General features: G+C 41.6%; 1 protein-coding gene across 15 annotated transcripts in view; it reads left to right on the plus strand.

Annotated features, from left to right (window-relative positions):
* Nucleotides 1-623: 623 nt before the first annotated feature.
* APTX (aprataxin) overlaps nt 624-24,971 on the plus strand; it is a 141,634-nt gene continuing 117,286 nt past the window's right edge. For 13 of the 15 annotated variants that reach the window (XM_079927915.1, XM_079927914.1, XM_079927924.1 and 10 more), the window contains exons 1-2: nt 22,986-23,191; nt 23,324-23,708. In XM_079927915.1, coding sequence (XP_079784041.1) covers nt 23,641-23,708 — 68 coding nt within the window. In that variant the 5' untranslated portion in view covers nt 22,986-23,191; nt 23,324-23,640. Of the gene's footprint in view, nt 1,161-11,385; nt 11,473-22,985; nt 23,192-23,323; nt 23,709-24,971 lie in introns of those variants that run through there. The other 2 variants (XM_079927927.1, XM_079927916.1) reach the window with 2 other exon arrangements.

Here is a 24,971-nt window from a genome sequence, read left to right on the forward strand (position 1 = left end):
CCGGAAGTCCCGCCCTTCCCACCGCTGCCACCGCCCGCGGTTGCCTGGGCAACGGCGCGGGGGCGCTCGGGCTGGGAGGGGCTGTGCGCAATCCTTGGTCTGGCGTTTGTGGAACTTTCTGGAGCCCTATCCTCCACCCAGCGAGTGCGAGAGTGCAGAAGTCTCGAGCGGGAACTGGGATTACCTAAGAGCGCTGCGATTTTGGGTCGGCAAGGGATTCCCAAATCTGTGGGGCCGCCGCCGCTTGCGGGAGCGTGGAAGACTCGAGAACTGGGCCCGGGCAGGGCCTGTGCGCTGAACAGGAACCTCTCAGAACAAAGCTTTTTGCCGCACCTCTTCCCCCGCCGGCGCCTGGTTCACCTCTTTTGGCGTCTCTAACCGGCTTAGTTTTTTAGACTTGAGATTCTGGGAAGCCGCCGAGTGCGAAATGCTGAGCAAGACGGGCCTGGGCCTCAGAGCAATCACCCATGCGGTCCAAGGCCTCGCAATTCACCAAACTGCGAAGTTGGAAGAGCTCTTAGTGCAAGTCCAGACCCGTATACACACGTTATTTGCTTTGGGCCTTGCCATACGTCGGGCTCAGGCGGTGCTCAATGGGGAAACGTTTGCATTACCGTGGTGCAAACCGTGGGCCAGTAGTCTCTCTGGCCAGGCGTTCACCGGGTTTGGCTAGCGGGGGGCACAGTAACACCAAGAGTGGCTAACTGGCAAATAGTTTTAATTATTTGACCTAACGTGTAAGTCCTACTAGTCTGTGGATCTGGATCTAGAGTCTGCAGAATGAGTCCTTCAGGCTTTCAAATGTTGAGTTCAGGACATAATGGAAGATGGGGTCTGTCTTCCTTATTCAATAACAAAACAAACACAGGAGGACCTAGCACCAAGGAAGATGGACATGCAAAGCTGAAAAAGCCTGGTTCACTCAGACTTTAGTAGGGAGACAGGCAAGCCAAAGAACTGTAGGGGAACCCTATTAATCTGATGAAACAGGGAAAGCTTCTCTGGGAAAGTGGCAGTTGAGCTGAGTTGTGAAGAAAGAAGAGTATTCCCAGCAAGGACAAAGTGCAAGGGAAGGCTATGATTAAGGTGTGAAAGAATATGTTTTTAGGAAATTGCAGGTACTTGAATATAGCCAGAGCTGAAAGCTGGAGTGACGGAAGGTGAGGCTTCAGAACTAGTTGGCAAACACCTGTTGGTGTATGTTACTAAAATAAGAATTTTGAACTTTACCCTGGAGGCATCCCATACTTATCAGTTCAGCCTTATCTCTTTAAATTGTAGCTTTGTGCATTTTCCCAAATGCAGTTTTTCACCTGTTCGTGCTTGTGGTACGGCTGAGAAACACCTTTTTTTTTTTTTAATTTTATTTATGTATTTTTGCTGCGTCGGGTCTTCATTGCTGCACGCAGGCTTTCTTTACTTGTGGTGAGCAGGGGCTGCTCACTGCGGTGGTTTGTTGCGGAGCCCGGGCTCTAGGCATGCAGGCTTCAGTAGTTGTGGCTCGTGGGCTCTAGAACGCAGGCTCAGTAGTTGTGGTGCACCGGCTTAGTTGATCCATGGCATGTGGGGTCTTCCTGGACTCGGGGCTCGAAACTGTGTCTCCTGAGTTGGCAGGTGAATTCTTAACCACTGTGCCACTAGGGAAGTCCACACCTAATGTTTCTAATCTTAGATGTTACCTTCTCAATTATCACCTCAGGTGTAAAGGGTTTTGTTTTGTTTTCTTAATCTTCAGTCACTAAAACTCCAATGCTGCCAGGCAGCGAGCTAGGGCTTGATAATATAAAAATCACGGAAGTCGTTTTCCTTGCTGTCAAGGATAAATGTTGACAAAAGAGGATTGGGGTGCCAAGTAGGGGGAACCTTGCACCATCCAGATGAGTATCCCAGGCGGAGAGACCAACAGTTGTGAAAACATGAACAATTAAAAGAGAACAGTAAACAAACAGCTAATAAATATCGTCCATGTGTTATGTAGGCTTTGAAGTCCTCAAGTCCCTACTTTAGTGTAACGTGAACTGTGCGTTTGTGAGTCTAACATTGGTTAAGCATATGAAATAAGCATCAGTATGGTGTATATCAAATCACTTCAACGGAGAGTTTCCACAATAAATATTACCATGGCTAGTGTTTCTCAAGTATTACCATATTTAGTGTTTCTTTTTACCTGAGGAACCCAACTGAAATTCCCACACGTTTTAGAAAGGTGAAAGTGTGATACAAACATGAAGATACCGTCTTGAGACTGAAACATTAAGACTATGAAATATGATATTGAAAATACTTTTAAAATCTGCAAGCTCTTTAAGCTTAATTCCTTTTTTCCAGTTATATATATATATTTCAGATTATTTTCGAGTATAGATTATTACAAGTTAATTCTTTATTAAGAATAAAATAAAGGGCATAAAATTTGGTTAAAAAAGAAAACTATGTACTCATTTGCTTGTATATGCGTAGAATATTTCAGAAAGATACCCCAAAACTAGTAATATGGTTGCCTGTGGAGAGAGCTAGCTGCTGGGGGGAGGCAGATGGGAGGAAGAAATTTCACGATATACCTGTTTGTAATTTTGGAATATTTAATCCATTTGAATGCAATACTTATTTAAAAAACTTAAAAATGTATAAAATTCCCTCCTCCCAATTCAAGCTTTGAACTAGTATCATCACTCCAGAAGCAAGTTAGGTGATTTTTAGTTGCCTTAAAAAACATCATTACGGGGCTTCCCTGGTGGCGCAGTGGTTGAGTGTCCGCCTGCCGATGCAGGGGACACGGGTTCGTGCCCCGGTTGGGGAGGATCCCACATGCCGCGGAGCGGCTGGTTCCGTGGGCCATGGCCGCTGAGCCTGCGCGTCCGGAACCTGTGCTCCACAATGGGAGAGGCCACAGCGGTGAGAGGCCCGCGTACCGCAAAAACCAAAAAAACCCCCATCATTACGTATGTTCTGTTTGACGGTTTTTCCTTCATAGAAACTTATGTCAGTGGTGCTGAAAATATGTGCTGCTAAATATTCCGGTTTTTCAGTAATAGAAGTTAACACTTTTAAGAAACATTATTTACGTAAAATGCGAAAAGATTAGAAGTAATTTAGAATGTGATCTTTTTTGGTGCAGAAATAAGATCATATTATACATGCTGTTTGCAATTTGCCCTTTTGGCTTAATTTATTGTCATCTTACTATGTTAGGATAAATAGTCTAGCTTGTTATTTTTAACGAGTTTATAGTGTATAGCATGCAGGCACCATATTTAAACATTCCCCTATTGAGCATTTTGGTAGTTTCCACTGTTTCATGAACAATGTTGCTGAGATATTCTCAAATAACAGCTTTGTGCACTCATGAAAGTATTTCTGTAAGACAGACATCTGGAACTGAAATTGCTGTGTCAATGTGAATGCAAATTTAAAATTGAATAAATAACTTTCCATATCAGCTTGTACCCCTGTCAGCAGTGTATGAGTGGACTTTGCCAATGTGAGTTCTCTTTTTTTTTTTTTGTCTTGTCTAACCTTAAAGGTTAAAAAGTGATATCTATTGTTTTAATTTGACTTTCTTGAATTGTGTGGTTAGCATCTTTTAAATGTTTACTAACTCTTCTTCTGTCACCCTGTCTATTCCTCTCATTTGACCATTTTTCTGTGGTGTCCCTCCACTGTTTTAATGATATATAATAGCACCTTTATCTGTGATAGATAGTAGGTGTTAATGTGTTGTGTGTTGCAGTTATTTTCTTTAGTGTTTTGTAGCTTTTGACTATATGTGTATATATTTGGACCATATAAAGTTTTAAATTTTTATGTAGGTAAGTTTCAACTTTTTATTTTGGCTTCTTATTTCTTTTCTTCTCCTCTCTTCTTTTCCCCTCCTACTTCTTCATTTGCTATGTTTAAAAGACTTCACCAATCCAACACTGTAAATATATTCTCCCAGGTGTTCTTCTAGCACTTTCATCGTTTAATTTTTCATATTTAAATCTTTTTTCCACCTAGAAGTTCTTTTGGTGAAAGGACTGAGGGTTATTTGTAATTAACTGAGCTTTATCTTTCTGCAGATGGTGAGCTAGTTTGTCTAAATATTTTAATACTCTTTCTCCTAACTCGTGTGAGATGCCACTCTTATTATGTACTAAATTTACTTAAATTTAATGTCTGGTAGGCCTCTTTCTCCTCATTGCTCCTTCTTTTTACAATTTTCCTGGCATTTTCTAGTATTTTTCTTCTTCCAGATGAGCTTAAGAATGTTTCTGGCAGATTACCCAAAATCCCGACATGATTTTTATTGTCATTACAGTGCTTTTATATATCAGTCAGTTTGGGAAGAACTAGCATGTTTATAATGTTGAATCTTCCTCTCTGTAAACAAGTTATATTGTGCATATAACTGTATATTCATTTTCTTTATTGTGTTTTATGCTTTTTTTAAGTTGAAGTATAGTTGATTTACAATGCTGTGCCAATTGCTGCTGTACAGCAAAGTGCCTCAGTTATACACATAGAGACATTCTTTTTATAATTTTCTTTTCTATTACGGTTTATTGCAGGAGATTGGATACAGTTCCCTGTGCTATACAGTAGGACCTTGTTGTTTATCTGTTCTACACGTAATATTTTGCATTTACCAACCCAAATTCGCCGTCCATCACTCTCCCTCCCCTCTCTTGGCAACCACAAGTCTGATCTCTATGTCTGTGAGTCTGTTTCTGTTTTGTAGATAAGTTTGTGTCATATTTTAGATTCCACATATAAGTGATATCATATGCTATTTGTCTTTCTCTTTCTGACTTACTTCATTTGGTATGATAATCTCTAGTTGTGTCCATGTTGCTGCAAATAGCATTATTTTGTTCTTTTAAGGCTGATTAGTATTCCATTGTATATTATGTACCACGTCTTCTTCATTCATGTGTTGATGGACATTTAGGTTGTTTCCATGTTTTGGCTATTGTGAATAGTGCTGCTATGAACATAGGGGTGCATGTATCTTTTTAAATTATAATTTTGTCTGGGTATATGCCCAGGAGTGGGATTGCTGGATCACATGGTAATTCTATTTTGAGTTTTATAAGGAACCGCCATAATGTTTTCCATAGTGGCTGCACCAACTTACATTCCCACCAACAGTGTGAAAGTGTTCCCTTTTCTCCTCACCCTCTCCAGCATTTGTTATTTGTAGATTTTTTAATGATGGCCGTTCTGACCGATGTTGAGCATCTTTTCATGTGCCTACGAGCCATCTGTAGGTCTTCTTTGGAGAAATGTCTATTAAGGTCTTCTGCCCATTTTTCAATTGGGTTGTTTTTTTGCTGTTGAGTTGTATGAGCTGTTTGTATATTTTGGAGATTAAGCCCTTGTCTGTCTCATCATTTACAAATAGTTTCTCCCATTCTGTAGGTCGTCTTTTTTTTTTTTTTTTAATGGCTTCTTTTGCTGTGCAAAAGCTAGTAAGTTTGATTAGGTCCCATTGGTTTATTTTTGTTTTTATTTCTATTGCCTTGGGAGACTGACCTAAGAAAACGTTTGTAAGATTTATGTCAGAGGATGTTTTACCTATGCTCTCTTCTAGGAGTTTTATGGTGTCATGTCTTATGTTTAAGTATTTAAGCCATTTTGAGTTTATTTTTGTGCATGGTGTGAGGGTGTGTTCTAACTTCATTGGTTTGCATGCAGCTGTCCAACTTTCCCAGCACCACTTGCTGAAGAGACTTTTTCCCACTTTATATTCTTGCCTCCTTTGTTGAAGATTAATTCTTCAACAAAGAATTGTTGACTGTAGGTGTGTGGATTTATTTCTGGGCTCCCTATTCTGTTCCATTGATCCATATCTGTGTTTTTGTACCAATACCAAACTGTTTTTGATTACTGTATGCTTTTTGTTTTAAACCAGGTCCTGATCATTTCTTCTTAAAGATGTTATTAGACATTGTCTTTTTGTTTCTATCACGAATGGTCTCTTTTCTTACCATTATATTTTATTTCAGTGGTGTGCTTTGTAACTCTTGCCAGATTACAAGTATCCATGGAGATAGCTGGAGATGACTGGAGGCATGGTAGGAGCCAATTTCTTAAGGGCTTGAGACTTATGCTAGGAGCTTGAATTTTATCTTGAAAGCTCTTGAGAGATCCTGGAAGATTTTAGGGATGGGGTGATATAACATCTAACAGCTGACTTTTTTGGGAGGAGTGCCTGTCAGGTACTCTCTATAAATGTCATATTTTAATCATATCAACCTTGTTTTACAGATGATTTGATCATATTTACATTTTAGAACAACCATTTGGGTGCTAATGTGGAAGATGGATTCATAGGAAGCTTTTATGATGAGAGATTAGATTAGAATTGGTAAGGCCAGGACTTCCCTGGTGGTCCAGTGGTTAGGACTCCATGCTTCCATTGCAGGGGGCACAGGTTTGATCCCTGGTCGGGGAACTAGGATCCCGCAAGCCGCATAGCATGGCCAAAAACACAAAAACAAAAACAGAAACAAAAAAACCCCAAAACAAAACAAAAAAATAATTGGTAAGGCCTACACAGTAGAAATGGAGAGGGAGGGAAATATAAGTATAGAGGTAGAATCTGCAGGTTGCGTTGACTGGATGCAGAGTTGATGGAGAAGGAGTCATGGCTGACTTCCAGCTTTCTGGCCTGAGCAAGAGGTTGGAGATGTCCTTCCTGAGATGGGGAGACCTGAAAGAGGAGGAAGAGGAAGCTGTGGTGGGGGCAGAGTTGGAGGGGAGGAAAGATGAGTTGAGTTTTGGGTGTGTAGAATTACTGCTATACTTTTTTTCTTTAAAAAGGAAAGAAAAATTTTATTAGAAAGTACAAAATGGAAAGTAAATTCTAGCTAAAATTCTAGTTTAAATGCTTGTATGAATTAATTTAAATTTCTTGCAACGTTTAGTTTTTAATTGACTGTGGGGCCTATTGGAGCTGAAATATATATTTTTTTGAGTGTCACCAATTTGTTCTGGTTCTCCTCTTATCTCTGTGACTACACATTGTCTCAGTCTTTTTTATGAACTGTTCTCCCTTTCAACCTCCAACCCCCAGTTGTTATTTTTTATTTTATTTTTAAAATTTTCTTTATTTATTTTTGGCTGCGTTGGGTCTTCGTTGCTGTGTGCGGGCTTTCTCTAGTTGCGGTGAGCAGGGGCTACTTTTGGTTGTGGTGCGCGGGCTTTCCATTGTGGTGGCTTCTTTTCTTGCGGAGCATGGGCTCTAGGCGCCCCCGGTCTTCAGTAGTTGTGGCTTGTGGGCTCAGTAGTTGTGGCTCGTGGGCTCTGGAGCACAGGGTCAGTAGTTGTGGTGCACAGGCTTAATTGCTACGTGGCATGTGGGATTTTCCTGGACCAGGGCTCGAACCTGTGTCCCCTGCATTGGCAGGTGGATTCTTAACCACTGCGCCACCAGGGAAGCCCTGTTATTTTTTACGTAAACTTTTAATTTTAGAATAGTTTTACATTTACAGAAATGTTGCAAGAATAGTACAGAGAGTTCCTGTATACCTGGCACCCAGTTTTCCTTGTTGTCAGCTTCTTAATAAAAATGGTACAGTTGTCACAACTGATGAACTAAAATTGTTACATTATTATTAACAAAAGCCCATTCTTTTTTTAAATTGAGTATAGTTGACATATTATATTAGTTTCAGGTGTACAACAGAATGATTTGATATTTGTATACACTGAAAAATGATCACCACAGTAAGTGTAGTTACCATTCATCACCATACAAAGTTACAATTTTTTTTCCTTTTTAAAGTCCATTCTTTATTCTGATTTCCTTAGTTTTTACTTAATGTCCCTTTTCTGTTCCAGGACCCCATCCAGAATACCACATTACTTTTAGTCATCATGTCTCTTTAGGCTTTTCTTGACTGTGACAGCTTCTCAGATTTTCCTTATTTTGGATAATCTTGACAGTTTTAAGGAGTACTGGCCAGGTGTTTTGTAGACTGTCCTTCAATATGGGTTTGTCTCATGTTTTTTTCATGGATTGGCTGGGTTTATGGGTTTTGGGGAGAAAGACCACAGAGGTAAAGTGCTAGTTTCATCATATATCCAAGGTACATACTGTGAACATGACTCATCACTGTTGATGTTGACCTTGATTACCTGGCTGAGGTAGCATTTGCCAGATTTCTCCATATTGTGAAGTTACTCTCCCCCCACCCCCGCCACCTTTTTCCATCCTGTATGCTTCAGAAGGAAGTCGTATTCATCTTGATATCATCAGCATGAAGGCATGGTCTGGCACAGAGTAGTGTTTGTTGAACTTAACTGGTTCCCTGTTATTTTGTGAGTCTCACTAAAGTCCTGACAGATAATTTTCTCTGTTTTATCAATATGAAATAAAAATTAATGAATTTGAGTAACTTCCTGAAAGTCACACATTAAGTGGTCAAATTGGAATTTGAGCCCCGTCTTTCTGAATGCAAAGCCTGTGGTCTTTACCATTCTGGCTTCACAGAGACTTGTATTTACTTTGGCCATCTTCCCTAAGTACTTGTAATACAAAAGTGTCTATAGATAATGTGGTTAGATCCTTCGTATATGGAACTTTCATTCTTCTATAATTCATCTTTTCAATTTAAAGTTGTACTTTAGACTTCTTAGCCTTGAAAAGGGGAGACGTCTGTGCCCTGTATTGCTTGATCCAATTCCAATGGAATGTCTTCTTTTTAATTCCCTACAGAATTGTGGAGGGTGGGTTGCCGCAGGGCCATACTGGGAAAATGGATACCAGTTAGGATGCTATTACAGTAGTATGGGACTGGCTATATAATTTGTAAGACTCAGCGCAAAATGAAAACATAGGGTCCCTTGTCAAAAATTATTGAGATGGGAATTCCCTGGCAGTCCAGTGATTAGGTCTTGGTGCTCTCACTGCCAGGGCCCGGGTTCAGTCCCTGGTTGGGGAACTAAGATCCCGGAAGCCGTGCAGCACAGCCAAAAAAAAGATTATTGAGGAATTCGAGACAGTGACAGCAGAGCATTAAACCTAGCATGGGGCTCTTCTAAGCGTGAGACCCTGTGTGACTGCACATCACACAGCCATGAATCTGGCCTTGCCGTAGAAGTAGCAGGCAAAGAGGGCCAATATTAAAGCTGTGGGAGTAGGATTGGAGAGTAGTGGTAACGCAAGATATTAAAGAGGTATACCTACAGGGATTGTTGATGATTAGATGTGATAGGTGAGTGGGTGGATAAAATATGGAATGTAAAGTTTCTGATGGGGTAATACTATTCACTGACACAGGAAATCAGAGGACCAGATTAGCTCTGAGGGGAAAATAATGAGTTCAGTTTTCAACATATTAACCGAGTGTGGATATTCAGGCAACACTTGGATATACAAGTATTCATAGAAAAAGAGCAGGAGGATACAATCAGAACTGATAGTACTTACTTATCTCTGATGTTGAGGATCAGGGTGGAGGGTGGCCACTGGGTGGGGACTTTAACCTTTTTTTTTTTTTTTTTTTGCGGTATGTGGGCCTCTCACCGTTGTGGCCTCTCCCGTTGCGGAGCACAGGCTCCGGATGCGCAGGCTCAGCGGCCATGGCTCACGGGCCTAGCCGCTCCGTGGCATGTGGGATCTTCCCAGACCGGGACACGAACCCGTGTCCTCTGCATCAGCAGGCGGACTCTCAACCACTGCGCCACCAGGGAAGCTCAACTTTAACCTTTTAAAGAAAGTATCCATGTATTTCTTGTATAACTGAGAAATATTTTTATTCATGAAAATCAAGTCACAAAGTATTATTGTGTTTGTAAGAGAAATGGATTGAATCTGAAAGCAAAAGTTTGCAAAAGTTTACACTAGTAAAAAGAGAGGCATTTATGAAAGAAATAGATTTGCAGCTGCATATTTTCTGTTGCCAGTAATACCATACACATGATTCAAAATAGGCTGTTAGTTTACTATTCTTTAATTTTTTTGTTGAGCACTCACAATCTATTGGTTGCTTTACAGGGTGTATAATTTAAAAAATGTACATAAAATTTTACTCTTAAGTTGTATCTCTGTATGATCTTAGGAAAATTACCAAGCTACTCTGAGTATAGTTTCTTTATTGGTAGAGACAAAACTAACTTTACTGGGAATGTGAGAATTAAATAGGATTATAAGTGAAAGTTCTTTGTAAACTCTAAATTTTGTAAATTCATACCCTTTAGCTCTGCAGCCTTCTTAGTGAGCCTCCCGTCTCCTTCCCAGTTCATCTCCAACAGCCTACCTTCTCAACTCGTTTTCTCACCACCTCCTGAACATCCCTTGTACTTTTCTGCTTCCTTAACTTTGGTCTCATTCATTTGTGTAATCAACAAGTGTGTATTGAGCATCTCACCCGCCTCGAGGCTTTGTTTAAATATCACCTTCTCAATGAAGCCTACAATGTCTACCCTATTCAAAATCACAATCTGCTCTTCCTCTTTAGCACTCCCAATCCCCCTTAACTTTTTTATATCACTTCACACTCATGACAAAACAGATTACTTACCTATTGTCTCTTCCCGCTATACCCTCTTCCCAATAGAAGTAAAATTTCATTTAGATAGAGATTTTTGTCTGTTTTGTTTTATGATGTATCCCAGGCATATAGAACACTGCCTGGTACAGAGTAGGTACTCAATACAAGTTTATGGAATGAGTGAATGAATGAATATGCATTGTGCCAGACTTTAAGCCAGGCACCAGGTAGATAGTTGTGAAGAAGCAGAGATGGTTCCTGCCCTCATGGAACATCCAGCCTAGCACTGTAGTGGTTTTTCTGCCTGCTTGGGCTGCCCTCCTGCAGGAAATGTCAGTGACTAATTTCTGAGTTCAGAGTAGCCTTTCTGCTCAGCAGTGAGCAATTTTCAGATAATTTTGCTTTTAAGTCTTAAAAAAAATTCTGATAGAAAGGAAGAGGGGGGTGGAAATAGCAATGCATTTTCTTTAGTCATTCTAAGTTAAAAGTCAACAATTTTCCCCAATGCAAGGCAGAACAGTATCCTCTTTAAAGCGCCGGGCCTTATAGATTGTTGAAAGAGGTCATGGAGTATAGCTAGTTTACTTTTTCGTTCTTTCTTTCTTTTTAACCTGAAGAAAGATGGTTGTAATTTTTCATGCCATTGAAAATGAAAAGATGTGCAGTAAACATGTTTATTGCTGTCTTTTTGTAAATTGTGAAATGCTTCATCCATGAGATCTTGACCTATTTCTTCAGGTCCTCTATATGCAGTTGGTCAATATGAGTTTTTATATTGCTAGAACTCTTTTTTAAGAAAAGAGGGGAAAAAAGAGCTCAAATTGAGTGTATTTAAAAATAATCTGCTGACCCAGCACACATAAAACAATGCGTCAGCAGCTATTCTTTCTCTCACTCTGTTCTCATACAGGCAACCACACAATCCATGGACCGTCCAAGGCTGGGGGGCCTACCTGCAAGATGGAATAAAGAATTAAGGAATAACACTGCTGCACAGGTATGCAACTGAACTAAATGATTTTTAATATCCCTTCCACATGGAGACTATTGATCTTGATAATTTAAACTCCCAAATCCTGTTTGCCCTCATTTATTTTAATAATCCAGTTGATAACATTTTGTGTACATATGTCTTCTAAATAACTATTTTAATTCTTCACCTCACTTTGCTATCAAATATCTTCTAACTTAAGTTTGATATTCCACCTTAATTTCCTTATCTGCATGTAAATTCTGATGTAGATATGAATTATTTTTGCCCATGATCTTTTTGTCAGAAAAAAATAGATGAAAGGAAACTCTTGTAGAAGTAGCCTCAATCTATTGTCAAATATTTCTGTGGTGTCCCATGAACCCATGATATGATGTAAAAAATTTACTCTGCCAGATTTTTATTATTGTCTTGCACTAGATAACAACTTAACTTTGTTTAACAATTGTTGCATTGTGAATAAACTCTACAAGATCCTCAACAAAACAAAGAACAATACAAAATAAGAATTCAACTCAAGCAATGACCCCTATGTAAGGTCTCCTCTAATGCTTTTTTTTTTTTTTGCGGTACACGGGCCTCTCACTGTTGTGGCCTCTCCCGTTGCGGAACACTGGCTCCGGATGCGCAGGCTCAGCGGCCATGGCTCACGGGCCCAGCCGCTCCGCGGCATGTGGGATCTTGCCGGTCCGGGACACGAACCCGTGTCCCCTGCATCAGCAGGCGGACTCTCAACCACTGCGCCACCAGGGAAGCCCTCCTCTAATGCTTTTGACTGATTTATAAGCCCTCTTGTGTGCTAACATCACCCTGTAGATACACTTCTATCATAGCATTTATGTAAATGTATATAATGTATTATAAACATTGATGCCAATGTCTTCTTTTAGAAAGTGTTCATAGACATTTCCAAGGATACAAGAAAAATCTCTGAAACAAAAAAAATCACACACATATACACACACACACACACACACGCTGCCATAAATTAAAAGTGCAGAGAATGAAGAAATAAAAACATGGCTAGAGACAAAATAGAGCCAGGGACAAAGCTAAAAATGCAGATAGGAATGACTTTCACATTTGCTACAGCTGGGCCATGAATTTGTCTCTAAGCTGACAGCCTCATTGGTCCTACAATTCGTGGTGTCCATAGGTAAAAAACAAACCTGTTACTCTGGAGAAGTAAAACTATTCCCAGAATTGAGATCAGATTGGACTGTCTCCCAGGGATGCTTATGAAGAGAACATTGTGTTATAAGAGGAGCAGTGCCCTTGACAGCATCCCTGACAGGGTGTCTAGTTCACAAGGATGCCTCTTACAGCCTGATGGCAGCACACCAAAAAGGGATTCATGGGCTAAAGCACTTTTTCTGAGGTGGAGCACTCTCAGTGATCATGGCTTCGCAACATTTTATTTCTCACACCTAGTACAGTTATTGGCATATAGCAGGTGTCAAAAAGTATTTGTTGAGTGAATGTCAAATGGAGAAGACATAGTTCAAAGGCTCCCTCTAAAAGACCCCGCTGATTACCAAGACCTAACATCCTGCTCCCCAACTCTGCACCCCTTTTTAGCTATCAGGCGATACAGTTATGAAATATTTCTTCTACTGTTGGGGTAAATTGCCATTTCAATTTTAATATTAAACTTATCATGTCTTCTCCAAAAATGGGAGTGAGGCTGGGCCATTTGTGTGTGGGTGTACACACTTGCTGGTGGTGGTAGTGGTAGTTTTGGGTCAAGAAGGTACTCATCAAACTGGGAGGTCAGTTTGCTAGTGACCTTCACAGTGCTACTGGCTTAGATCCAGACTCCCACATCCAGGCTGTTCTTCAGAGCAGAGGCAGAGTTGGTGATGGTGCCACATTGGGCCTTTGTCATTGGTCTGTGTGCTGAGCATAAGGAAGACCCAGTAACAAGTCACAGGGGCACTGGCATTAAAAGAGACTCAGCGCTGAGTTAGCAGCTCCTGACTCAGGGCTCCTTATAGTCCTGTAGGGTGACTGGGATTGAGCTGAGCTCATGGGTTGGAGTTCAGTCACTTTAGCTGGCAGAGTTAGAGGCTTGGGTTAGGCCCTGGTATAAGGGTTTTTCTTCCTGGTGTGTGTCACCATCTCTCATTCCTGTCTGTCATCTTCTTGTTGTCATTGACGTTGTAAAGGTGTTTTAGAGCAGGAACGCAGTCCCTCTGTGCAGCTTTCCACCTGCATAATCACAGGGGTGTCTTCATCATGATGAGGGAACTCTTCATCTTCTGGTGTGAAACCTTTCCTTGTTCTTGCTTCAACAGCAATGGCACTGCCAGGCCTAGAACAGGAAACTGGGAGGGGCAGTGCAGTGGCAAACAATATGGACTCTGGAAGCTGACTCCCTGGGTTTGAATCCTGGCCCCGTGACAAACAAGTTACTTATTCCTTCTGTGCCTCAGTTTCCTCATCTGTAAAAAAAGGATAATAATGGTACCAAGCTCATAGGATTATTGTGAGGACTAAATTTGATGATACATGTAAATTGCTTAGAACAGTGCCTACATGTAGTAAACATTATATAATAATGTTTGCTCATAATAATAATAAAATAACAAGTATTACTGTCCTATTCGAACAGAAGAACTAATATAGCTAGTAAATCAACATAATATTGACTTACTAAAATATTGATTGAGTGCCTGCTATGTGGTAGGGTCTTTTCTAGGTCATTGAAACAATGTTGACCATGATAGACATAACCCTCATGGAGCTTACAGATGAATGGGGCCACAGACGTTAAACTGACAATTACACCAGTATAATTGTACACCGGCATCTCTCTTATTACGGAAGTTGAACCTTGACCCAGGGTTCAGGCATTTTAGTCTTAAGAATTCCAACATACAGTAGAAACAGCACCTCTTATTTTTTTTTAAAAAAAGAGTGTTCTTGTTATCTCATGCTGTATGACAAAATGCCCCCCACATTGGTGGCTTAAAATAACAACAGTAATTTATTTGCTCAAAATTCTGCAATTAGAGCAAGGTTTATCAGAGATAGCTCATGTTTGTTCTGTGTGGTGACTACTGAGATTCCTCAACTAGGGCTGGAGGGTCCATCCAAGCTGGATCACTCACATACTGTCTGTTGGCTGGGAGCTTATCTGGGGTTGTTGACCAGGACCCCAGTATTCCTTCATAGGATCTCTTCATGTGGCTAAGTTGGGCTTCTCACAGCCTGGCAGCTGGGTTCTGAAGAGAAGCACGCCGAAAAGATAGGCCACAATGTGCAAGCACTTATCAAGGCTCTGCTCACATCCTACTTCTTAATATCCCTTTGGCCAAAGCCAGTTCCTTGGCCAAGACCAGAGTCAGTGTGGGAGGGGACTATACAAGGGCAAGAATTCTGAGAGGGGAGAATCAATAGGGTCTAGAAAAGTAATAGACTACCATAGAGAGAAAGACTAAATCTATATTTTCTAAAAAAATTTTTTGTCCTTTTTTCTCCTTAATCACATATGCCATATCCCCTATCTCTGAGACATCAGGGAGAAGTCACATATGTGGGAAGTGAGGTTTCTTCTGTATCAAAAGTCCTTTGGAGAGTGGTTAAAAACTTCTGTTACAGGCCATATAATTTAGGCCAATATTATTCTATGTTAAGTAGATGTTTTACTCATTGAAAGTATGGTGAAGAAAGAAAGTAAATTTAATTAAACTGTGTTAATTTGATATGCAGAGCTGGATCTTTGCTAGTGAAAAGAGTGACAAAGTAGGAGGGTCCCAGGGTTGTCTGAATAGTGTAAAAGTATAGACATACAAATTGGTTGTCAAGAGGAGCCAAACCACGGTCAGGAAAATGCCACTGGGCATCCAGTCTGAAGTATAGTGAGAAAGACAAATGGGAGAAATCGCAGGTAGGTCAGTATCTGAAGGGCACTGACAAGTTCAGGAGAGTAGAAGAGCTCAAAAGTGAGTCTGTGAAAGCTGAGTGTGTGCTGGAACTGAGCTCCCAGCACTGAAAGTTCCTTAAAGGGAGGGGCTGGGTCTGGCTTGTTGCCTTCTCTGTCCTCAACACCTAGCTCACTGCCAAATACAGAGGAGGCACTCCAAGCGGTTGTTGAATGGATATAGACATTGAGGTTTGAAGAAACTGCAGGTTGTAAACCATTCCCTCTCTTTAAGATCCTGGTGCCATAAAATAATTAGAATGACTCTTTAAAAATTATGTACCCTTTAAAAAATATGTCACTCAGGGCTTCCCTGGTGGCGCAGTGGTTGAGCGTCTGCCTGCCGATGCAGGGGACACGGGTTCGTGTCCCAGTCCGGGAAGATTCCACATGGCGCGGAGCGGCTGGGCCCGTGAGCCATGGCCGCTGAGCCTGTGCGTCCGGAGCCTGTGCTCTGCAGCGGGAGAGGCCACGACAGTGAGAGGCCCGCGTACCGCATTAAAAAAAAAAAATGTCACTCTGTGGTGGTTGGAGGTGGCAGGGCTCAAAAAGTCACTCCTCTGATTAAAATCCTTTGATGGCTTCCCTTCCCACCTAGATATCTACATGGCTTCCTTCCTTCTTTCAGGTCTGTACTCAAAAAAAGGCCTTCAACAATAAACAAAGTATCCTCATCACTTTCTATCCTGCTTTTTCTTTATAACATTTATCCCCACATGACTCGTATATTTCTTCTTTTTTAAAAAAATTTATTTATTTTTGACTGCGTTGGGTCTTCGTTGCTGCACGTGGGCTTTCTCTAGTTGCGGCGAGAGGGGGCTACTCTTTGTTGCGGTGCGCGGGCTTCTCATTGCGGTGGCTTCTCTTGTTGCGGAACACAGGCTCTAGGTGCGCGGGCTTCAGTAGTTGTGGCACGTGGGCTCAGTAGTTGTGGCTTATGGATTCTAGAGAGCAGGCTCAGTAGTTGTGCCACATGGGCTTAGTTACTCTGCGCATGAGGGATCTTCCCGGACCAGGGATTGAACAGTGTCCCGTGCATTGGCAGGCGGATTCTTAACTACTGCGCTACCAGGGAAGTCCCTATCCATATATTTCTTTTTTATGGCCTGCCTCTCCCCACTAGATTGTAAGCTCCTTGAAAGCAGAAGCTTTGTTTTGTTCACTGTGGTATAGGCCCTGGCACCTAAAACAATGCCTGACATGTAGAAGCTGCTCAAAAATACTTGAATGAATGAAAAAATGTACCAAGCAATGGAAAGCTAGAGCTTCTCTGATTTCATCTGGCTATAGGCCAAGACCCTGGAGAATCTTGGCCTCTAGTGGGATGCAAGTGTCCATGTGGGCTCCTAAATCCATGTCCCTCCTACTTGACCAGAGGGAAGAACTGATCTTGACAGTGCCAGGAGCCCAGGCCCTCCTGTTCTGGAGTTACTGTTAACTCTGTGTAATTGTGAGGTTGAGGGCCTGGATAGTACAGGATTCATATGGTTTGGGAATGGTACCAAGGGCAGCTGCATCAGTCTTTAAGTTAGCTAGAGTACTTTTCCAGCTTCCAACCAGAGAACCTTGACTGAATGGGCTCAATAAATTGAAAGAAACCCCCTGTGTTGGGTATGTGGATAGGCAAGGAAAAAGTGGTAGATAGGATTATGAGGGATAGATAACATCTCATTCAAAAGTAAGACTAAAAGTTACTGAGTTTAGTCAGATTTGTGTTTTGAAATATTTTCTCTAGTTGCATGTAAATGGATTGGAGGGGGCTGGAGTGAATTAGGGAGAAAATAAGGAAGAACATTCCAGAGGAAATAGCATGAACATCAAGGAATGCAATAGAGTATTACAGCTGCGCCAGGGCTTAGCAGGGATAGTTCATCTATCTCTCTAGAGTACTGAGGAGGAGGGGATGGAAGGGTAAGAAGTTCAGCATTGCTCATATAAGGCTGGCAATGAAGAGATGATAGAAGGTAAGCAGGATAAGTTAGAATTAGTATGTTTATAAGAAATTTCAGAAGAGACCACCACAACATCTGCAATTTACACAAATAAGAATTGATGAATTGAAATGAAAGTTCTAACAGGAACCATCAATGGTATGAATGTTAGTCCTTGGGATTACAGTGACGATCCCCTAAACTCTTGCAAAGTTAGATTCTTGAGAGAGTTAAGCTAGGAAATCAACACATAGTGGGAGAGGTTAACTAGTATTGAAAGTAGGAGTTGAAAACAATAAAGTGTAAATTATAGGTGGAAAATTTTAAAGTAAATTGCAGGGTATAGTTTATGGATACATTAGCATGTTTACTCTGTGATGTATAGAACAGAACTTCTCTACTGGTGCGCCAATTATGGGTGTGACTCTAAGAATTTAAAAAGATTATCATTAAAAACTTAATCAGAAATGACATAGCTATTTCGCCATGAAACCTAATGTCAAAAAGGTAATATTCACAGAAACATGGTCAATTTTCTCATGAAAAATTTTAAAATATTTTATTTGGATATTTAGCCAGAATCAATGTTATTTTCTCAAATGGTCTATTTTAAATTTTTATCACATATAATTATAAAGAAAATATAATGATTTTTTTAAACCAAGTTCCTCATAGACCTTAAGGTGACCCCAGTATGATTCGCATATATAATTTTATCTTTGTGCCATGACATCAAAAAGTTGGGAAGCAGTAGGAGTTACTAACTTACCTAAAAAAGAGAAATAGAATATCATTAGAAAATATTTAGGGACTTCCCTGGTGGCACAGTGGTTAAGAATCCACCTGCCAATGCAGGGGACACGGGTTCGAGCCTTGGTCTGGGAAGATTCCACATGCCGCGGAGCAACTAAGCCCGTGCACCACAACTACTGAGCCTGCGCTCTAGAGCCTGTGAGCCACAACTACTGAGCCCGTGTGCCACAACTACTGAAGCCCGCGTGCCTAGAGCCTGTGCTCTGCAACAAGAGAAGCCACTGCAATGAGAAGCCCACGCACCGCAACAAAGACTAGCCCCTGCTCGCTGCAACTAGAGAAAAGCCCGCACGCAGCAATGAAGACCCAATGCGGCCATAAATAAATAAACAAACAAACAAACAAATTAATTAAAAAAAAGAAAATATTCAACAGGAGTGTATAGGTTGTATTCCCCCAGAAGCATACACAAGGCAAGGATTTGAGTGCAATTAGTTTGTTTAGGAGATGATAGCAGGAAGGATCAGTAGGGGAGTGGAGAAGTGAGACAGGGATGGGAGGGAAGTAGTACCCGTGGGTTAATGCACAGGTTACCCCTCTAGACAACTGGGGCTGGAGAGCCTCTGGGAGACAGAGTAGTGTATGCTTCAAAGTTGTTTTGCCCCAGGGGTGTGGAAACAAGTTTACCCATTCACTTCTTTACATCATTTTCACTACTGCTCCCAGGAGTGTAAATCCCATCCCTTCTGGCCTGTATGCAGTCAGAGAAGGCTCTTGGGGCCGGAGGAAGCCTTCAGGCAGAGTCGTAGGTACTTGCAGGGAGAAGTTTTTGGATATGTGAAAGATGCAACTACATGTATAGCTCACTAGGTTTTGGTCCTATCCCCACTAAGTGACTTTTGTTATTTGCCATCTGACCTAGGTTGGCCTACAGAGAAGAATATGTCTTGTCTATTCCAGTTGCTACTGCCTCCAAAATAGCTCTTAAATCAGTCCACTTCTGTATTCTTGTCCAGGCTGCCAACATCCTTTGTGCTACATCAGTAAACTCCTAACTGCTCTCAGCCTTTCTGTTCTCATCCTCCCTTCCAATCTGTTCTTCTTCACAGCAGCCACAGTGATCTTCATAAAATGAGAATCAAATAATGTCACTCCCTGGCTAACTCTTTAGGGTTTTTTCATTGACTATAGGATGAGCTTACATACAGTTCCTGAATGGTTTACTATCTGACCCTCGCTCATATATCACCGTTTTCCTCTTACGAACTACTCTTGAGCTCCATTGGATTTCTGTCATGCCTGAAAGAATATGCTAAAAGCCCTACTGTAGGGCTTTTGTACATGCCCTTTCCTCAGTCTATATTATAGACCTAGAATATTCTTCTACCAAGTCTTGTCTGTTTCATTTTCATCTTTCTGGACTCAGTTTAATTGTCCTTTCCTTAGATAGGTCTTTCTTGACACCCCTCCCCAACCCCTCCCACTCTACCCTCTCTCCTGCAACAAACAAAATTTCCTAGCTATATTTTCTCTCAGAACTCTGTATTTTTCCTTTTGAGAAAATCTCTGAACCAGACCACTGCAGCCTCCCCAGGTTGGTCCTCTGGCTCCAACAGCCTTACCCTTAGACCAGGAGTCTCAAAGTATCAAAGAAAGAAGGGCCTTTAAGGGACGGGACAGATTATGTAAATGAGTGGGTGGAGACAATGGCAACTAGAGAGCACTTGGCAGCCACTCCAGTTCCAGCTGTTTGTTGCCAGAATTTGCTGGATTTCTTTCCCAAGAGACCAAGAATCCTGATTTTCATGCAAGATTTTCTAATTTCTAACTGTTATAATTAAAAAAAAATTACCCCCCCTGAGCAAAATAGCCAAAACAATCTTAGAAAAAGGAAAAAAAAAAAACAAAGTTGGAGGTCTCACACCTCCTGATTTAAAAAGTTATTATAAAGCTACAGTAATCAAAACAGGGTGGTACTGGACCAATGGAATAGAATAGAAAGCCCAGAAGTAAACCCTTGCATATGTAGTCAAATGATTTTCAACAGGTATTCCAAGACCATTCAATGGAGGCAAGACAGTGTTTTCAACAAATTGTGTTGGGAAAACTGGATATCCACATGCAAAAGGATGATGTTGGATGCTTACTTTATACAATATATTAAAAAAAAACTCAAAATGGATCAAAGACCTAAATGTGAGACCTAAAACTGTAACACATAGGGGAAAAGCGTCCAATGATTTCTTGGATATGATACCAAAAGCATAGGCAGCAAGAATAAATATAGATAAATTGGACTAGATCAAAATTAAAAACTTCTGGGGCTTCCCTGGTGGTGCAGTGGTTAAGAATCCAGAAGATTAAAAGAACTTCTACAATGCAACAACAATAAAATAACATGATTTAAAAATGGGTAAAGGACTTGAATAGGTATTTCTCTGAAGAAGATATACAAATGGCCAAAAAACATGGAAAGATGCTCAACATCGCTAATCATTAGAGAAATGCACATCAAAGCCACAGTGAGATATCACCTTACCTCACACCCATTAGGAGGACTGCTATTAAAAGAAAAAAAACCGAAATAAGAAAATAACAAGTGTTGGCAAGAATGTGGAGAAATTGGAACCCTTGTACACTGCTGGTGGGAATGTAAAATGGTGCAGCCGCTATGGAAAACAGTAGGTGGTCCCTTAAAATATTAAAAACAGAATTATGAATCAGCAATCCCAATTTTGGGTATATATACAAAATAATTGAAGGCAGGATCTCAAAGAGATACTTGTACAACGATGTTCACAGCAGCATTATTCATAATAGCCAAAAGGTGGAAGCAGAGGAATAGTGTGGTGTATACATGCAATGGAATGTTTTTTAGCCTTGAAAAGGAGAGAGGTTTTGACACTTACAAGTGAATTAACCTTGAGGACATTATGCTAAGTGAAATAAGCCAGTCACAAAAAGACAAATACTGTATGATTTCACTTACATGAGGTATCTGGAGTGGTCAAACTCATTGTAACTTAAAGTAGAATGGTGGTGGTTGCCAGGGATTGGGGGCGGGGGAAATGGGGAGTTGTTTGAGTTTTGGTTTTGCAAGATTAAAAAGTTCTGGGAGGCTTCCCTGGTGGTGCAGTGGTTAAGAATCCGCCTGCCAGTGCAGGGGACACGGGTTCGAGCCCTGGTCCGGGAAGATCCCACATGCCGCAGAGCAACTAAGCCCGTGCGCCACAACTGCTGAGCCCGCGTGCCTAGAGCCCGTGCTCTGCAAAAAGAGAAGGCACCGCAATAAGAAGCCCGTGCACTGCAACGAAGAGTAGCCCCCACTTGCGGCAACTAGAGAAAGCCTGTGCGCTGCAACAAAGACCCAACGCAGCCAAAAAAAAAAGTTCTGGAGATAGATTTTACTACAATGTGAATATTCTTAACACTACTGAACTATACACTTAAAAACAGTTAAGACGGTAAGTTTTATGTTATTTGTATTTTGCCACAATTAAAAATTGAAAAAAAAATTTTATTTGAAAAAAACAAACCAAACAAAAAAACTCCAAAACTCTGAGTATACTAACAAAACACATTTATCACAGTGTGGTTTGAAGCCTTTGCCTTCCATCAATGAATTTCAAATCTAAGCATGTACAATATTAGGATAACCTGGTGGGCTTGTTAAACATATTGCAGGGCCTCGCCCCCCAGAGTTTCTGAATCAGTAAGCCTGGGGTGAGGACTGAGAATTTGCATTTCTAACAAGTTCCCAAGTGTTTTGAGGCTACTCCTACTGATCTAAGGATTATATTTTGAGGGCTACTGCATTAGATAATACCACAGGCTTATTCTCTATTAATCTCTATATATGTGTTTGTGATAAATCTTTGGCTTTGGAGTCCTTGAAAATTTTGTGCCTGCCATGCCCCGAAGCCGTGCATTATGCCATGTGACCCTGCTTCTTGGGCCGGTAGTATGCTATAGAGAAATGGCTAGACCTAATAGGCTGGACATTTTTGCACAGTATATGTTGAATAATCCAACTAGACCTAATAGGCTGCCCAATTTTGCACAATATATGTTGAATAATCCAATTAGAATAATCCAATCCAGTTTTGAATGCAAGACACAACATAGGCAGGTCAGGTTGAAGTAGAGGCTAAGAGAAGCTTAATTCTGAGGAAATAACTGGTCAGGTCACCAGAACAGCCACTCTTTACCTCGAGCAATGTGAACCACATTCTACTGCCATGAGGCCTGCGTGGCTGCTGAGAAGCTTCCTGTGCTCCTCCACTTACTGGTGTGACCCTAATATAAACCTGCATCTTCTCTGCTAACAACTGCCAAGTCTCCCTTCCGTGTTTCCTGGAAGATCCTCCCACTCTGTTTTTATAGCTCTGATATCGCCATCATACCACTGAGTCTCTGCTTTTCTTTGGAAGGAAACAATATTCCAAATGAGAGAGGAGTTTTTCCATCTGCCAGAATGCCTTCGAATAATTGCAATATATGACTCTTAGGGAACATCCTGGAATTGCCGTAAAAATCGGTAAACACATTTCATTCCAGCATCCTGCTTCTCCCCTCCCTGACTGCCCCTCAGCCAGTTCATTTAGTGAAGACAGCATTAAAAAATCTTAGCAGGTTTCTCCGCTAAGGTTTCTCCCCTCCAGTCCTTTCTACCCCAGAATAGGAGAAAGCAGATTGTAGCTTTGAAAGGGGGCGGCCACAAGCAGCTACTGTCTACAGCGCAAAAGGTGGCCTTAAAAGTAGTGAGCTTTTCCTTATGAAGGGAATGTCAGAGGCTGGACGGCTGCCTAGAAACGGCCACCGAGAGAAGAGCAGCGTGAAGTCTCTCCCATTTCAGAAACTAAGAGGTGGTGATGGGGTAGCAGCTCTCGCATAGACAGATGCTGAGACAGCTCGTCCTCTTTGGGATAACTGCCAAGATCCAAACTTGGACCGTGGCCCAATACAGGTCCAAGTGGGGCGGGCACTTCCGGATCCGGGCATCGGGCGAGATCCTGTCAGCAGGTAATCACTGGTTGCTCTCCAGTCTGTCTCGCGACGTCATCCCATAGCGCCGGAAGTGGAGGAGTAACGTGAGCTTGTCAGCCTCCGCCGTTTCTAGGTAAGGCGGTTATCGGCCTACCTCTTCTGCCTGCCGGGTTGAGAGCCGTGGGAGTGGGCCTCAGGTCGGGTCCGCTGTTGCCTGTTAGGTGATGTGCCCTGAATAACGCTCTCACGGCTTCTTTCCCGGCAGGCGTTGCAGCATCCTCCGGCTCCAGGGCTCTAGGGCTCTGGGCTGCCCATTTCCCGTCTGCCGTGTTTTGGCGGCGCTCATGTTGGCCTCCGTCCCACTTCGCGTTCGTTCACCTGTGCCCCTGACACCTGTACCTAGCTTGGAACACAAGCAGAGGAAAGATTAGAGAATGGGCACTGTCCAACCCAAGGAGGCGGCGCAGCCTGTCAGGAAGGACATTGTTTTCTCCAGAAACGCTCCATGAGAGGAACTTGAGGGCCCTTCACAGCGTCCTCAACAGGCCTTACACGAAGACCAGAAGAAGCAAGCCTTTTCTCATGCAGACCAGTGATAGCGGTTCAACAAAGCAAGGATATAATTTCTATGTGGAATTAATGTGGTCCAGGTTTGGAGCCTTTTGAGAATTTGATTTATATTGGGCGTCATTAGAACACTTGAGACAGGACTCTTCACGTGGGAAGACACAACAGATTTGTGCCCTTTCACCTTAGTTGTGCTCTCGGATGATCTTTTTACATTTCCTTAGCTCCTGCTTTCATCCTACCTTCACTATTAACAAGAATGATAGTAGTGTTGAATGCTTGTTTTTTGCCAGATACTGAACTTTTTCTTCTTAATTTAGCCCTTGTGACAACGCTGTGGTGTAGAGCACTAATTAATATCGTTTTACAGCTGAAGAAATAAAAGACTTAGCTTAAATAACTGGCCACAAGTCGCACAGTCCGTAGGTGGTGGAGGCAAGATTTGAACTTGAGCAGTTGGATTTCAGAGGCTTGGATGTTATCCACTATTTTATATTGATTTTCCTCAACTGTTTATCAAGTTCCCAAACACCTTACTCTATTGTTGTCTACTATTTTAGGGAGAAAATTGAGGTTGTCAGGTGGGCTGTCCCTCAAATTTCTGCCTCTGCCTTCCCTTCATACAGTCATCTAGCTTTACACCTATCTTTACCTTTCCTTCAGTATCAGAGGATGAGCTGTCTCCTGATCAAAGCAATTTCCTTTATTTTTGCTTCTGACCTTTCTTTTATACTTTCACCTATGAGACCTTGTTTTCATTTGTCTTTTGTGCCCTTGTCTATGTCCCAGTTATGTATAAACAAGGTCAGGTTTCTCATATCCATGTGTGTGTCGTCACCCCACCCCCCACGCTCCCAAGCCAGAAAGAAAGAAAAAGTTCCTAGTGATCCATCTTCCTTTGGCTCTCATCCAGTAACTCTCTTCCCCTCTCATCCAAACTTTTAAAAGAGTATTCTAAATTCTGTCTCCAACTCCACCTGCTGTTCCTTTCTGCAGTCTAGCTTTCAGATCTGTCATTCCCCTGAAATTTTATCCTGTAGTCACTAGTGATTGATTATCAAACCAGATAGACATTCTTCAGTCATTACTGGATTCCTTTGCTGCTTTTGAAACTTGATGATACCTTTCACTCCCTACTCCTTTGCTTCTCAGGACAATACACTCAGCTGATTTATTCAACAAACATGTACTGTGATATAGAGATGAACAAGTCAAAGTGCCTCCTTCCTTTAAAGAGCTTACGTTCTGGCTGTTTTTCCATGTGCCTCTCTCACCAGTCATTTCTCCTGTGGATAGTCTTCTTCCTCCTCTCCTAAAATGTTGGGTGTTTACAAGGCTTGTGACTT

Source organism: Stenella coeruleoalba (assembly GCF_951394435.1).
Source record: "Stenella coeruleoalba genome assembly, chromosome: 7".
In the NCBI taxonomy this organism is placed as follows: domain Eukaryota; kingdom Metazoa; phylum Chordata; class Mammalia; order Artiodactyla; family Delphinidae; genus Stenella; species Stenella coeruleoalba.